The sequence below is a fragment of the Protopterus annectens genome, chromosome 9.part0 (genome assembly GCF_019279795.1).
Source record: "Protopterus annectens isolate FY-2018-M chromosome 9.part0, PAN1.0, whole genome shotgun sequence".
NCBI classification, from domain to species: domain Eukaryota; kingdom Metazoa; phylum Chordata; order Ceratodontiformes; family Protopteridae; genus Protopterus; species Protopterus annectens.
In genome coordinates this window covers 1,593,587,965-1,593,605,857 of record NC_056743.1, presented here as the reverse complement: position 1 = coordinate 1,593,605,857, position 17,893 = coordinate 1,593,587,965, and the positions used below count along the sequence as shown (strand labels likewise).

The 17,893-nt window shown below is 39.2% G+C and overlaps 1 protein-coding gene across 7 annotated transcripts in view; it reads left to right on the top strand.

Moving 5' to 3' along the window:
- EVI5L (ecotropic viral integration site 5 like) overlaps positions 1–7,514 on the top strand; it is a 2,636,797-nt gene extending 2,629,283 nt beyond the window's left edge. For all 7 annotated transcript variants that reach the window (XM_044084539.1, XM_044084538.1, XM_044084535.1 and 4 more), the window contains one exon: positions 5,487–7,514. In XM_044084539.1, coding sequence (XP_043940474.1) covers positions 5,487–5,807 — 321 coding nt within the window. In that variant the 3' untranslated portion in view covers positions 5,808–7,514. The remainder of the gene's footprint in view (positions 1–5,486) is intronic.
- The last annotated feature ends 10,379 nt before the right edge of the window (positions 7,515–17,893 follow it).

Sequence of the window (17,893 nt, the reverse complement as noted above, 5' to 3'; positions counted from 1 at the left end):
AATGATTTGCTAGAAAGTCACAAATTTGAGGAACAAACCAAAATAAGCAGCAAATATCTATTCATTCTGCAAAGATATGGACAACTGAGAGGTATAGTTCAACTGGGGCTGTCTGTGCTTGCTATCACCACTCACAAAATCATGGTCAAATGGAGCCTCCCCCCTGCAGCCATTCCAATGTCCCATTCCTTGGTTATTTTGCCCCATTTATCATAAACACTAATGTGCATACTGCTTTACTTCTGCGATGATTTAGGATTTCATTTGAAAGTTTTATTTTGCATTTTACAGCACAAACCCTAATACATATCTGTTAAAGCAATGCAGTCTCACAATGAAAATAGACTAACATTAACACTTCTCTGCTCTTGAAATTCGCATGCATTGAAACAGCACTGAAAACCACTTTTAGAGAAAGTGCATTTTGCCAATGGCAAATATTAACTCTGGGCTGTCTACAAAATCATAGGCCCCTCGAACATAACATACACGTGCTCTTTGATACATCTTCCGGACTGTATTACATTATATTCCTTGTACAATACAGTACAGTTGTTAGAGGGCATTTTAAATTTATTGTTTTGAACATTTTTCCAGTAAACAATGAAACAAAAGCATCCACCAATGACAAAACTGCCCAATTCAGACCATTACCATCATAAAAGTCTACTCAAGTCCACCAGTATCAGTAAAAATATACACAATCTCTGAAGTAGTAAACTCCACATTGAAAAATTTGTAACTAATAAAGAGGTTGCTGCTAGCAAACAATTTATATGTCATTGTTTAATCTACAAATAAAGTGCCTGTTACCCTTGAAGAATAAATTGCTTTTGTTGCATGCAATAAAAAATGAAAAGCTAGTAATACCACAATAGGGAATGGATAGCAAACTGTTAACAGGTTCATAGTTACTAGTTATCTTTGCCAAAAGACTGCAGCATCCACCCCCTTTACAACACAATACAGCATCAGCAATGCATTTACCTACTGTGGGAGTAGAACCCACAGCCTTCAGCAAGTACACTATCTGTTGTGCTATTAACAATGCAAGCAGACTAAACACAAGCAGCCCTAAACTTTTGCTCCCCTGCAGCTCTCGGCTCCTTGTAAAATCTACTCGACACTCAGCTGTATCTCTGAACTTTTCAGCACAAAAAATCTGGAAAAAGCCAAAATTTATTGGGGGACAAAACCAGGGACACATTTTAAACATTGCTTGTATAATGTTTGAAAGTTGCTAGAATAAAATGCTGCGTTACCACCATACATTTCACTGCCACGTCTTGAACCCAGGGGACCCCGTGCAAAACAGTCAGAGCAACATACCACTACGCCAAATCAACTGTTTTGTGAAAGAGGAAGACTGAAACTTAAATAGCTACCATTTAGTGAATTCAGTTCTCACCATAGCACAGCTGTCAACCTCTTAGCACAAAAGACCTGAACAAAGCCAATAATGGGTGACTACAACCACCAAACATTCAGTGAATTCAGTTCTCACCATAGCTCTCAACCTCTTAGCAAATAACACCCAGACAAAACCAGTAATGGGAGAATATAGCCCCCAAACATATTCAGTGAAATCAATTCTTACCATAGCTCTCAACATTAGCAAAAAACCTGGATGAAGCCAATAAATACCTGAACAAAGCCAATACTGGGTGAAGACACTAACTATAACTGTAACCAAGTAGTAAGGGGAAACTGGATCTACACATTTTATTTTTCCCCAGGCTGATTAACTTTAAGAGTGCACTTCAAACGCTTTTAAATAAAGTTCTAGAAGGACAAATTAGAGTCCCCCCCATTGCTTCTGTTACTGTGGTGGAAGAAGCACCTTTTACGCTCCAAAGGCATACGTAGCAATTTGCAACTTTGGTCCTGTTGCTAGCTGAGAAATGAATCACACATCTTTGGAAAAAAGGATGAAGAACCAGCTATAAGTCAATTAATAAGTATGTATGTTATATTAAGTAATGCAATTAGAGCAGTCATTAACCACTCCACACTCGAAAAAGGTAGCTCTATAGGGGGGAGGTTCAACTAAGTATGAGGGAAAGGATACTGAAACACTTCTTTCTTTTACAAAATTCACAAAATATACACACGGAAGGTGCAGAGCACTACTCACTCACACAAACTCCATCTCAAGTAAGTGCGCGCCACTTTTGTGTTTTAGCGACAACCGCCAAGTGTTCAGTCACTGTGAAAAAAAAGGACTCCGACTCAGGAGTGGAGCAACCAACCTACCTTCTTCTTGTACCAACACCACCACCAGTCCAGTCCTTCCACCACACGATGGTTTTGAATAGCCACAGCCATGAATCAGGAAGGATAGTCTTCTCCACTGTCCACATGCAGTCTTCCATAATGATGCGGTCGCCAGTTATAAAGTTTAAGGAGGAGTTTGACGCTTGTCACGTTAGTAATCAAGTATGCATCATTGTGTCATGTGACTGCCTGCCACACCACCTCCGCTAACATTTCTTCCTAAAAGTCCGATTCTACGAACAATGCAGGCTTTACAGAAAAAAAAAGTAAGCGGAAATAAAATAGAAAAAAGTGTCTTTTACAGAAAAAAAAAGTAAGCGGAAATAAAATAGAAAAAAGTGTCTTTTGCAGATATCATTAAGAAAATCCAGGGGGGTGCAAGTGCACCCCCTTGCACCTGCCTGCGGGCGCCCTTGCCTACAGGGGATCTCATTGCCACTCCACTATTTTGTAAATAAATTTGACCATTAAACAAGAAGAAGTTATTAGAATTATGTCCATAAGCTCAGCTATTAAGCCCATTTCTGCTGCTGTCGCTCCCCTTTTAGCTAGTAGTAGTTCCAGCCATTCAATTCCTACATCTTGTGGAATTGCAGTGTACAAGTCTTTGACATCGATGGTTGCAAAATTGTAGTTCAAGTCAAAGACTTGTTTATTAATTGCATCTAAAAATGACCATGAGTCCTTGCAAATATATGGTTCCTTTGCCACATATTTTTTCAATAGACTATCTACATATTTTGCTAAAGGATAGGTCATTGAATCTCTTCCATCCACAATTGGCCATAAAGGGGGGTTGTTTAGGTATTTATGGATTTTTGGGACCCTGAAGATTACAGGTGTTTTAGGGGAGACCATGGTCAAGAAATAAGTTAAATTCAAATCTGTCCTATTTTCAATAAACAGGTCATTGATAAAAATCCTTATACGTTTGTGTGCTTGATTTAACTCATTTAGTGATCCTTGTGTATAAGTAACTAAATTTAACATGTTCTCCATTCTCCGTATGTAGTCACTACGGTTGAAAAACACCAATCCACCCCACCCCCCTTATCTGCTTTTACAATTCTAACATCTGCTTTCCTCAAAGAAGTCCCATTCACTCTTGGACATATTCTGCCCTTGCCTCCCTTTTCAATTCACAATTTTAGTTAAATTGTTGTAGTTAGTCAATAATTCCCTTAGATCAATTTCCGACAAAACTTTAAACATATTTAACAGTGGGTGGAGAGGTGGGTTATAAGTGCTAAATATTTTAAAATCAATGTTCTCATGCAATCCATGATTAAATAACAAGCCCAAGTTAAGTTTTCACATGTAAAGTTTCAAGTACAGATGACAACCCTTTAGACAGAACATTCACCAACTCGAGCTGAATAACAAAGTCAGAAAAGTTAAACATTTTGAAATCTCCTGTTGCATCCACATTTTCATGTGGTAAACATGGTGAATTAAGTTCATGTGCACTCGTTCGCAAACTGGTATTTTCAAAGTCAAAGTTCTTAAAAAGTACTTCACTTTCATAAGTTTGCATTACCTTTTGCGCCCCCTCCTTTTGTTGGTGGTTCTCCATTCTTTGCGACCACTGTTCTGAGCTATCCTGTTCTGCTTCCGATCCTGGTGAAAATTTGATGTTTGAACTCCTTCTCCTGTATTTATATTTAAGTTGGTATGGGAAACGTTGTTGTTGTTTTGGATCCGTTCGCTCCTTCTTAAATCACAGGTGCTTTGTAAATCAGTACCAGGATCCTCACCATTAGGTATTACAGGACCAGGCTGGTTTCGCCCCGGAGGACAGTTGTTTTCATCCAAATTGAGTGCCTCGCTGTTACTGTTGTGAAAGCTATTAGTTTTCAATGAAACATTCCATTGTTGCGAAGGGGGGGGGGGTCCAGGTAGGCAGTCCCATTTTTGTAATCTCGTTCATCTCTCTGCAGTTTTTTAATTTTACCCAGTCTTAGCCTCTCCATTTGCTTGTCAATATTGTTAAAAGTCTGTTGGTACTCGAACTGATAACGTGTGAAGTCATGGTCATTTTTTATAGTATTGTCCAATTTTTCAATGTCCTGTATTAATGTGTCGACCTTGCATTGATAGTGTTTGACCATGACTTCAAGTAACTCAAGTCCTTGTTGGTCAAACAACTTTAAAAGTTCGTTATGAAAGGCTGATTTGGGTGTTAACCCAGTTGGGTAACGCCAAGTGTGGAGTCCTTTTGGGACCCGTCTCCGCTTAATGCATTTTTTGAAATAAGTAATTTCAAGTTGCAGCTTTTTCAATTTGAAAGATTTATAGTCTAAAACCTTCAAATTGTCAACGATGTCAATTTGGTGGTTAGGGAGGGAATTAAACATGTGACATTATTTTATTGTTATATAAAATGGTTTATATTGTTCTAAACTTTATCTGATGAAGTCGAGTGTATGCTACTTGACGTAAGTGCTTATTTTTTCATATAAACAGTTAAAGTTAATTTATAAGTTAATTAAATGTCTAGCTATTTATATTCTAAACTATCATTCATTCATTTTATAGTTACGTACTATAGACAGTTCAGGATCATGGGGAGTTGGAGCCTGTCCTAACATTCAGTGGGCGCAAGCTAGAAAGAAGGTAATCTAGGGAGTTGTCCAATCTGTTTCAGATCACTTCTGCATTTTCTCATATGCACACAGTATGCTATGCTGCTTGGCAAGTCGAATGATCTCTAGGTCACCTGTTATGTCTTTGGGGATATGGGATGAAACTGGAGCACCCTACAAAAATCATGCAGCCACAAGGGGATATACTTACTCCACACAGAAGACATTCCACCCAAGAGGCAAACAAAATAGCTGAGTGCTGCAAGGCAGAAGTGCTAATCACTGTACCACTGACAGTCCCAGCCTTGCTAAGCTTGATAATATTTTACATAAAACAGATAACTCCTTGTAGTAACATGCCAGCATGAATATTAAAAAAATAGCAGATGACTGACATGCAAACCATGCTTAGATAGAATGTAATATGGGATTATTTGTGTTGCATTGTAGTGAAAGAGACGGCATACTGTTAATAAAAAAGAATTATGAGAATGATGGAACAGCATGATTATAGTAGTTTCTAGAAATTCATTGAAGCAAAGTGTGTAAAAGTGTGGATAAGTTCATATTCAAATGGCTTTATCACCATATTCCACTAACTAAAACGTTTGTTATGTTTTTATATTTTAGATCAGACTGTTCAAAGGACAGAAACGCTTTGAAAACCCTATAACATTTGATGGAATCCACATTGTTAACCACTTAGAAGATGATGACTCCATCCATTCATCAGATGAAGACCTTTTACCAAGCCCCATGGTAGTAGGTGGGCTACAAGACAGTCTATATTCACTTTCCACTGGGGATGCACACTTCTTGAGGGTCATAGATAACTCTGGGAAGGACAGTGATGGAAGCACAGACAGTGAACAAGAAGACCGGAACTCTGCCGCAGAACTGGATTCAGAGACTGACCAGTCAAGTGTGTGCCCAAAAAGCTTTGACAACTAGGATTACACTGAGTTATCTCACTCCATTTATGCAGAACCACTCCACAGCCTTGTTATTAAAGCCAAGGGTGAAACTGTCTTGGCCAAAATAAATACACTACCAGTTGTAGTAGGACATACACATTTTAGCACTGCCCTCAGTAGGTACTGCCAGCAACACTTTTCAATTGTCTATTTCTTATTGTAGCCTAGCCTCTTAGCCAGAATGGCTAGCACTTTTAAGCCTTTAAAAAAATAAAGGTGTAGACTAAAGACAGTTTTTAACTGAACTTCAGTTACTAGCAAAAAATGAGTATGTTCAGCTATGTGGCTGAAACATTCAGCACTATTGCTAGCCGTATTGCAATATCTAGATACAGAATACCTGTAAAATCCATTCAGTGTTGTTTTATACAGCAACAGCAACTAGAAAACAAGCTGTGGTGTCCTACATATCTTAAGCTGTTCTTAATAGACATTTTTTTATTATTTTACTAACAGCTGATAAAAAATGGTGTTACTTTTAAAAGTCATTTTGTTGAGATGACACGTCTTAGGGGTCAGGCTGCAAGAAATTGAGAACTGTATTTTTCCAGTAGTAGAACACACACAATTTCAGTGGTAAAAGGTGTCCAAAGTAATGTTACATTTACAATAAAAAATGAGTTAAAAGTTACTGTATGTGGCTAAAGGGCAAAGCTGGTAACAACTGCATTCTGTAATGTTGTATGTTTGGTAAAAAAATACAGTTAAACTGATTTTATGCTTTAAGAGTTGTGCTGGAAATATTTGTTTTCACCAGGTGTCATATAGAAGACTGAGCAAGTTAAATCAGAAACTGCAGTGTGTGCCTTCTGTGGTTTGAAGCTGCAGAGTTAGAGAAGGAGGTATTTTTTGTTGCATTTCTTTTGCAACATCCCAAAGGTCAATTCAGCAGAAAATGTTGTAGATAGTCACTAATTTATAGGTAGCACTTCCATTGCATTGTAATAGCACTTTTTATTTCTGTAAAGTGTATATAAGTATCAGATCTGTGGTGACATTTATTTATTGTGTCCTGGTCTTTCTCAGGTGTATGGCTTATGAAGAGGTTCATTTGCCTTGTTAAACTACATATAGGTGCAACATGGCAACTATGAACCTTTTCATTGTATTTTATTTTAATAATTTTTTGAATCTTTGATTATGGTCATTCCTGATGAGATGAAAAAGAAAAACCAGGAATTTCTACAAAGCAGCAAAACGAATTTGAAAAGTAAAAGTATATTTACAGGTGTTTGAAATATGCCCAAATTGGGCATAACTGTGTTTATGTCAAACACTTTGATACAGAGTGTTCCTGCCAAACTTTGCTTTTGTAATTTTTTTCAAAACGTATATTATGAGAAAACCCAGATGAAAATGAACCAACTGTCTGGAATGCTTCTTGTTACACTGTGTGCCAAAAAAAGTTAAAGAAAGGCTGTCATTGTGTGGTCTCTTATATTGTTTTAACAATACAATCTAACATGATAACAATGTTTGAAGTAGTAAAAAGACAAGTGTAAGATTTTAAGTGTTAACGTTCATGTTTTTTATCTTCTTCACATACCCAATTGTTAACTTACATTTGCTTATGGTTTACATGCCATGGCTTGTAAGATTTCCACTAGTAACAAAAAAAAAAATACAAGGAACTCTGTATGTTTATTTTACTGGTGGGTGAAATAAATGGCTTTTTTCATTCCCAGTTATGTTTTCTTGTGTGTGAACTATTTATTTTCGTTTCATTTGTAAAGCAAAAAAAAAAACACAATGTTCTCAATCTAGATGCATTAATGCTCACCTACTCTCAAAAGATGTTTTATAATGGACTGCCTTAGCAAAAGAAAGTACAGTTGGTTAAAATCCTACCATAACGGTATATGTCCTTGCCTTCACTGTTGCAGTATTCAAAACATACACTGAATATAAAAAGTGTACACACCAGGGTTAAAATGACAGGTTTTTGTGGTATAACAAAATGAGACCACAATAAATCATTTCAAAAAGTTTCTCACCTTTAATGTGACCTATAACCTGTACAATTCCGTTGAAAAACATACAAATCTGTTAGGAGAAAAATCTAAAAAATAAAAAACATATAATAAGCTGGTTGCATAAGTGTGCACACCCTTAAACTAATACTTTGCTGAAGCACCATTTGATTTAAATACAGCATTCAGTCTTCTTGGGTATGCACCTTTCATCTGTTAAAGAGATTACGATTAACCCCAAATAAAGTTCAGCTGTCCTAATAGAATTTTCCTGACATTTACTCAGTTGTGTGCTACAGCAAAAGCCATGGTTCGCAGAGAGCTTACAAAGAATCAAGGGAATCTCACTGTTGAAAGGTATTAGTCAGGAGAAGGGTACAAAAAAATTTCCACAGCATTGGATATACCATGGAACACAGTGAAGACGGTCATCAAAATGTGGAGAAAATATGGGACAGCAATGATGTTATACAAGATGAACATTTGTCAGGGAAGCTGTCAAGAGACCTACAGCAGCAGTGAAAAAGCTGCAGGAATTTCTGGCAAGTACTGGTTGTGTACTGCATATGACAATAATCTCCCGTATTCTACATATATCTGGACTATGGGGTAGGGTTGCAAGACGGAAGCCTTTTTTTACACAGAAAAACATCCAGGCCCTGCTAAACTTTTCAAAACAATACATCAAGTCTCCCAAAAGTATGTGGGAAAATGTGCTATTGTCTGACCAAGGTTAAACATTTTGGCCACAATTCCAAGAGGTAGTTTTGGCACAAAAACAGCACTTCACATCACCAAAAGAACACCACCCCCACTGTGAAACATGGTGGTGGCGGCGGCAGTATCATGCTTTGGGTTGCTTTTCTTCAGCTGGAACTGGGACTTTAGTCAAGGTGGAGGGAATAATGAACAGTTCCAAATACCAGCCACTTTTGGCCCAAAACCATCAGGCATCTGCTAGAAAGCTGAAGATGAAGATGAATTTCACATTTCAGCATGACAATGACCCCAAGCATGCATCCAAATCAACAAAAGAATGGATTCACCAGAAGAAAAATAAAGTTTTAGAATGGCTCGGCCAGAGCCCAGACCTAAATCCAGTAGAAAATCTGTGGGGTGACCTGAAGAGGGCTGTGCACAAGAGATGCCCTCACATTCTGACAGATTTGGAGAGCTTTTGCAAGGAAGAGTGGGCAAATATTATTTTTTATATTTTTTTCCGCTAACAGATTTGTTTGTTTTTCAATTGAATTGTACAGGTTATAGGTCACATTAAAGGTGGGAAAAGTTTTGAAATGATTTATTGTGGTCTCATTTTTTTTATATCACAAAAACATGGCATTTAAACAGGGATGTGTACACTTTTTATATCCACTGTATGGATTCCCCTGCCACGGAAGCCCAACGTCTGGCCATTCTACTAAAGTCTCCTGTTATTTTAAAGGTACACTGAACGTCACCAAATGCGCCCTGCATAATGTAGGGCATAAAGGTGACATTCAGGCCTACCAAAGACCGAACTGATTGCCCCAGGAGGAACACCAATCCAAGGAACCCAAGACGTAATGTGTACATTCAGGAAGATAAAGAACTAGGGGGATGGAGAGAGGGAGCAAGTACTGCAGCAGTGAAGGTAAGGATGTCTACCGTTATGGTAAGATTTTGCAGAACTGTACTATGTCCATACATTCACTGCTGCAGTGTTCAAAACATATGGGAGAGTGCCAAAGCTCAAGAGGAAACTTTGGAGGAGGAAGGGTCAGAATAGTCCCCTAAAAAAACATGAAGAACTGAATTAGCAAAACCAGCCCTAACTCTAGAGGTACCATCCAACTTATTGTGCTTGGTAAAGGTATGCACAGAAGTCCAGGTAGCTCTTTTATGAATAGAATTAGTATGTAAACCTTTAAGAAAAGCACAAGACGAAGCCACAACTCTAGTAGAATGAGCTTTAATTGAAAAAGGAAGGCTCTTGCCATGAAATTTGTAACAAAAGAAAATAGCCTTAGAAATCCAAGAAGAAATGGTTTGCTTGGATAGAGCAAGTCCCAAAGATCTAGAATGAAAAGAAACAACTGTTCAGATTTTCTAATCGCCCTAGTCATATCCAAATAAACCTTAAGTTGCTTATGCATGTCCAAAGTATGCAGCACCCTCTCACTGTCAGTTTGCGGAGAAGGGGAAAAAGTAGGCAGATTAATAGACTGATTAAGCGATAGCTCATTAACCACCTTTGGCATAAAAGAAGGGTTAGTGCACAAGGACACTGTGTCCTCATGAAAAATCAAAAAAGGAGGGCAAACCATAAGGGCCTGCAACTCAGACATCCATCTGGCAGAAGTAAGCACTAACAAAACAGTCTTCCAGAAACAATGTTGCAAGGAAGCTGAAACAGCAAGCTCAAAAGAAGCTTGAGTCAACTTCTCTAAAACATAATTAAGATCCCAGGGAGGAGGAATAGGCTTCCTGAGAGGTTTAATATTAAGGACGCCTTTAAGAAATTGTTTCACTTCAAATCTAGCAGCAGGAGGAGGAGAAAAAGGCAGACAAGCAGAGATAGCTGATAGGTGGGCCTTAATAGAAGAATAGGCCAACCCAGCATTGAGCAACTCACAAAAATAAGAGAGAACCAAAGGAGATCCACAGTAAGTGGATCCACAGTAAGTGGGTCCAGGTTATGAGAGAGTCAAACCAAATAGAAAACCTCTTTCATTTGGATAAGTAGGATTTCCTAGTCATAGTTTTCCTGGCCTCCTGCAGGAATTGCAGCACATCCTTAGAAAAAAAGATGTCTATGCGGAATCAAAATCCTGTCACCCACAGTGTCAGTTGAAGCGTGGACAGGTGGGGATGGATAAGAGATAGATCTTGTCAGATAACTTGAGATGATTGCCTCTGGCTAGATGTAGAAGAAGAGGGAACCAGTGCTGTTGCAGCCAAAAGGGAGTCACCAACAAGATTTTGGGAGCATCCTGTTTAATTTGAACAGCACCTTCAGAATGAGAGGAAGGGGAGGGAATGCATAAAGAAACTCCAAAAGAATGAGAGGGCATCCACCTTCCATACCAAAGGACCTGGGACTCATGCACTAAACAAAGAGGTTTTCTACTCAGAGGAGAGGCAAAAAGATCCATTTGAGGAGTACCACACTGGTGGATAATGTCCAGAAACACATCACTGTGAAGCATCCATTAGTGGGACTAAGTTAAGGACCTGCTCAGACTGTCTGCTGCAAAGTTCTGACTGGAAGGGATATAAATGGCCTGAAGAGTCATTTGGCACTTGACCACAAAATCCCATGCCAGAAATGCCAACCAGCAAAGAAGATAAGATCTTGTTTCTCCCTGCTCATTGATATACCACATCACTGTAGTATTATCTGTGAAAACCTTGAGAAGCCCAGGAGAAAGAAGAGACTGAAAGGCCTGAAGAGCCAGCAGAAGAGCTCTCATCTGTTTGACATTAATGTGCTCCTTCTGCTGACAAGGAGACCACACCCCCCTGTACCTTTATGGAGCTAAAAGTTGACACCCCCATCCCATGTCTGAAGTGTCTCTGAACAATTCCTGAGAGAGAAAAGGGGATGAAAAGGGATCCCTGGATTCAGATGCAACTGCTGAATCCACCAGTGAAGTTCCTGTCCGAGACAAGGAGGAAGAGGCAATACAAATTCTAGAGGATGAGCATGTTGAAGCCACAGTGACTTCAGAAACCATTGAAACATTCTCATGTAAAGTTTGGCCAGAGGTAGATTTAGAATAGTGGATGCCATGAAACCCAGAACTCTTAGAAACTCCCTGGTGGTAATGGAAGCCAGAGAAAGAAGTGTGTGAAATAAAGAAATGAGAGTTAAAACCTTTGGAGGGGGGCAGTGATGCATGCATTGGCACTGCCTGAATCCTGCAACCCAGAAAAAATATGATCATGCGAAGGAGTCAGAGAAGACTTTTTGAAATTTATAGTGAACCACAGGCTCTGAAGAAGGGTGATGGCAAAATGAAGATTTTGCAAAAGGGTCTCTGGAGAGGATGCCTGAATCAACATGTCCAAATAAGGAAAATTTTGGATCACTTGAAGCATGCAAAAAAGCAACCACAAGAGCAAGGCATTTAGTGAACACCTCTGGGGCAGTAGAAATGCCAAAGGGCAAATCAGAGAACTGAAAATGCCAAGAAGCAACAGAAAAACGTAAAACTGAAAAGGGGATGGATCAGAATATGAAGATAAGCATACTTGAGATCCAGAGACACCATATAGGCCTGAGGGAACAAGAGAGGAGACAGAATCTGAAGGGACAACATCCAAATGGAAGATACCTTTAGAAAGGTGTTTAGATGAGAGAGGTTTAGAATAGGTCTCTAAGTGCCCTCTTTTCTGGGGACTAGAAACAGTCTGGAGTAGAACCCTTTCCCCCTTTGAGACACAGCTCTTGTACCCCAAGACAAGAGATCTTGAAGAACCTCTGGTAAAAAGTGAAGTTGTTCCTTAGGAGGTTGAGGAATGCCTTTAAAAGGAGGACAAGATTTCCACACCATGAAGTACCCTTTACAAATGATCAACAGAACCCAAGACTCTTGGGTGATCTGAAGCCAAACTGGAAAAGAAAGATGAAAAAGAGGAATGTGGCTGAAGAGACGGTCACAACACCTGGTTTGTCTGGAAAGTAAGGCTTTGGTGTCCCAGAAAACTGAGTAGCTTTAGCAGGAGGAGCCTGTTTGCCACTCTTCTTACCTTTAGTAACAGGGCGAGATTACCTATGAACAAAGGCAGGCTTAGCGAAATAGTTTCTCTGAAATTTAGGCACAGGAGGAACACACACATTTAAGTTCCTATAAGGCCTTGCCCTTATCCTGAAGGGAACCAGCAGCCACTTCCCCAAACAAAAGTTTAGAATCCAGGGAAGCATCCATCAACTTAGCTTTAGTATCATCAAATAAAAGTTAAAGCCTAAGCCAAGAATACCTCCTCATAACTGAACCAAGCAGTCCTAGAAGAGGCATCCACCACATCATAACTATGTTTAATAGAATGACACACGACTTGAGAGGAAGGCCCTAATAAGGAAAGAACAGAAGTTTTACTTTCAGAGTCTGGAAAATCAGAAATAAGTTGACATGCCTGAGAAAGACGAGCCAACACATACCTCGAGATATGAGTCTGATAAACAAAACTATATAACAAAACTAGACACCTGCTATAACAAATTTGCCAAGTTTGCATCAAACTCACCCTAAAGGACACACCACTGTTCAATACTCAAACAACTCAACTGGCTAAAGCTTAGCCCAGAAAATCTTCCATCAGCCAGATAAAACACCAGCACTATAAAATCTGCTACAGCCATACACTAGCACTAGAGTGCTACACTCTGACAACACACCCCTCATAAAGACATCCATAGCCAACAGTCTTGCTGGAGAGTCTATCTTCTCAAATTACATGGCCATATTCTGGAATGCTCTTCCCCCCCGACATAACATCCACCACAGCCTTGATTCAATTTAAGAAAATGTTAAAAACTCACCTAACAAATAGCTATGCCCATGTACTGCTCCCAGTTAAAATGACTCCGCTATTTATCTCTCTCCTTCTGTCCAGACCTACATACTGTATATACACTTAAGATCTTTAACCTATAAGGTATGTTAGCAGAAATTGTTTATAATTTTTTTATTAAAAAATCAGGCATGGACCATATATTTGAATCTCTATAGAATATACACACTGTTATTGTGTAATCTGTCTCACTGTACTGTCACATCTATGTAATTTCACTATAATTCTTACTGTAACTCATTGTAGTACTTATTGCAATGAAATACTTGCCAAATGATTTGTAATAAGTGGAGCATTTCTCCCTGGACCTCCACTGAAAAAGAACCTGTGTCCAGTCAGACTTTCCCAGTAAAAACATGTAAAATAAATAATAATAAAATAATAAAGTAGCCCTAAAAGCTAGGGTAGCAGAAGTGTAAACCTTTTTACCCAGCCTGTCCATAGTTCTGCTGTCCTTATCAGACAGAAGGCAATAACTTGGGCAAAGGAAGTAATTGAGACTACTTATCAGAGGCTGTAGACACTACCAAGGAATCAGCAGCAGGACATTTATATAAAGAAACAATCCTCAGGAACCCTATAAAACCTGTCAAGCATCTTGGGAGCAAGGGGAGAGAATCAGGTGCACAAGAGGCACTGGAGAAAGCATCCAGTAAAACCACCAAAATAGGAAGAATAGCCACAGGTTTAGGAGATTCCAACTGCAGCAATTCATAGTACCTCTTATGGATATCAGAGACCTGAGCACAATCCCACTAGCAAAAATCTTTCATCCCAGAGAACATGTTCTCAAAGGAAATTTCCTCCGAAGGAACATCAGGACTAATAGAGTCCTCTTTCTCTGACCCATAGTCCAAAGGAGAAGAAATCTGAGTAGAATAAGTTAGGGATTCATCAGCAGAATCAGATTCATCCTCAGAAAAATCGTGGTCTCTAGGCTTTTTAAAAGGAGTATAGGACCAAGGAGAAGCAGGAACTGAAACCCCATGACGAGGCATTAAGGACATTAAGGCAGAAAATAACCCTTGAGTAAAAGCCTGCCGCTTGCTTTGAGGATCCCTAGAAGCAGAAGAAACGTATTCAATTTTGTGTTCCTTTTTTAAGAGAATGTCCTGATAAGGCTCAGATCCAGGATGACAGTTGAGAACTGTAGCATGAACTTCTTCCCTAACCAAAAACTGAGGAACTCCCCAAGGCCCCTCGGAAAAATTCAACCATGGTTCCCTCTAAATGTCTTAGATGGATGCCTGCAAAGTCTCTTTGGATGTGCTGCCTGCCAGATCCTCATCGGCCTCCAACATGATCACAGCAGAGAAATCCAACAACACAGCTGGGAAAGCCTCCAGGTTTGTAATGACCTCAGGAGAAACACCTGGCAGAGGGTCAACAGTGGAAGATTCTGGTCATACCTTTTTCACTTTCTTCCCTAACAGCTGACCCTTGGGGCAGGAGATTCCTTACATTGTATCTTTAGCGAGTAGTTTAAGACTTTTTATTCCCTTTCCTTGTATCTTGAGAACCAGTCTACTGCAAAGGGTTTTCTGGGACAAACGCCTGGCAACTAGAACAAGACACATGGTCATGAGAAGCAACTAGGCAAAAAAGACACTTATTGTAGCAGTCTGTGTGGGAGTCTCCCACATTGGCATTTGACCTTCCTGGATGACATTAACCCCAAGGAATGCAAAAACAAGAAGAAGAAAAATAAAATCCCCAACGGGGCACTTATCCTGCAAGTACAGTAAACAGGCATAGTTTGTCACTAGAGAATGAAAATACATTCAACTGGCAGAAAGCGGATGCAGGTAAACAGACAGGTGTAAATTTGTTCAGACTGGTGACAAAGAAGTTCTGTTTTTGGTATGCCTGAACATCATCTTTCTGCCTTACATTATGCAGGGAGCATTTGATGATGTTCAGTGTACTTTTAAAATGACAGGAGTCTTTAGTAGACTGGCCAGACATCGGGCTTCAGTGTCAGAGGAACCCATATGTTTTGAATATTATAGCAGTGAATGTAAGGACATCAATTTTTACAGTGGCAAAGTGACTGGAGCAAAGGATGATGGCATCTGTAGGCATGCAGCTGTTGACTGCAGTCTGTAAATGATTGCTTCCATTAAAGAAAGTTTTATATGAATACTAACTCAACAGGCATAGCTAATAGCTAAATGAGATTGTGCACTTTAGCAGAAGGGATGAGTGTGATATTAGTGATAACTTTCTGGATTACTCAGCTTGAGAAGTGATAGCTTTGGAAAGTATCTCCATGTAGATCAGTCCTGTTGCTTAGGTTAGATATTTTTGTAGATCTGTGGACTCTTGGAAGCTGAAAATCTCTCTTGAAGCTAATAGCAAACAAAGCGTTTGGACTCAATTTTGCATCCAGGGAAGTACATTTATGTTACCATTTAAATCAATTTTGTGTGGTTCCTGTTTTATGTTTGTTTAATTCTGACATAAAGCTATTAATTGAAGGCATATCTGTAGTTTGCAGTCCTTTTCAAGTTGTTTCTATGCTGTGCCTGGGTATGTAAATCATTCTGAGTGGGCAGTCTCATATTTTTCTGCATTGTTATTCTCTCTCCTCCAAATCTAAACCTCCATCTGTAAACTGATTTGAGTTTTACAGTATCCATTGGTACTTTTCTGAGCTTTTAAATGGCTTACTTTAAATTAATATTTTCCTCCCATGTTTGTCTGCTGCCTCAGTTAAAATGCAGGATTTTTGTAGGAATTCAATCCACAGATTGTTTTTTTTTTCACACTGCATGAACACCTAGAAGTCCAGGTTCAACCAGCTGCTTTCACCCTCACTCCACTCCTCTACCCTAGCCCCATTCTCACCCACCCCTCAATACCCTAAATTTGTCCTTTAAACACCTTTTTGAAGCCCTCATCTCCAGTTAACTAAATAGCCCATCCCTACCTTAACTGTAATCCCCCCTCTGTGTCTGTAATACTACTCCACTCCACCCACTTGCACATCACTCCCAGATTCCAATTACTTTTCCCTCTTGCTCCACCTCTGCCCATACATTTCATGTTTCAAACAATTTCTCTCTTGCTCTTACCTCTCTGCCTGCTATGTACCTTAAAACCTTACTCCAACTCCCTTCTGTCATCACTGCAGTCTCTCATCTACATGTTTCACCCATATATCACAACGTGCTAGTGAACTTCATCCTACCCCTTTTCTCCTCATCCTCTCATGCTTATATTCTTGTCACACTAAACGATTCTATTTGTCACCATCTCCCACTCTTTCACATGATACTCCATATTACTATATCGCCCTGCCCTTCCTAATCTATTCATCACCCTATAATACTTCCTACACTCAGTTTTACAAAATACATTTCAGCCATACTCTGTCTAGCCCAAAATATAAGCTAAAAATCTCTAACCATTACTTATATTACACCAAACCTAATCTTCTTTCAGCCCTCCTGATAGATGAAGACATCCACCCCAATCCTGGCTCATCCCCTACCACTACTCCCACTGCCACCAACTCATGTACTATAAAGCAACACCCCTCCTGTCTAACAAAACACCTCTCTATCTATTCCATAAACCTATAAAGTCTAACCAATAAAATAACTGAGTTACATGCTTGGATAACCCATCATTCTCATCACATCTTAACACTTTCTGAAACTTGGCTCAAACCTCATAGCTCAAATTCTGAAATCCTGACCCCAGCTATAACATCTTCCATCATGACAGACTATCCAAAAGGGGTGGTGTTGCTATCATGTTTTCAGAGCTATTTAACCTCTTCTTTCTCCCTGACTTTCATCCAGCAAGCTCATCATTCTCAACTGTCACCTTAATCCACACAAAAAATTTGCTATTGCTGCCATATATATTCCTCCTGGCAATAATATACCTATTCTAGAATCCATTCTGTCTGGATCTCCCAACATTTGCCCAATGAGACAATCGTACTAGACAATGTCAACATTGATTGGAATAAACTGTCATTAATTCTCCCACTCTCAGTATCAACCTGTACAGTTTTAGTCAACTTATCACAACCCCCACATGTATTAACAAAAACACCTCCTCAACTCTTGATTGGATACTAACATCCAATCCTAATCACCACCACAATCCTACCATTTTACTTGACTCATTAAGTGTCCACCTGTCTACCTTCATTCAAAGGCTGTCCTCCCACATCACCAAAACCCACCTCTATAGAGAATGTTGCAATCTGGCTATCTTTAATGAGGAAACCTTTAACAACCAACTCTTTCTAGTTAATTGGTCACATCTCTATGACCTTCATCTAAATGATGCTGTTTTGACTTTAACAATACTTTCCTTAACATACTAAATACCCTAGCGCCTGTTAGAAATTACAGTCAAAACAAATCCCACTTCCTGGCTCAACAAAGACACCCTGTCTTTAATGAAACTTAGCGACATTACTTGGAAGCAATAGTTAAATTCAAAATCCTCCTCCCTCCTCCTTAAATTTAAACAACTAAGAAACCTCACAAAAAACACATTATTCAGGACAAGAAAAAAT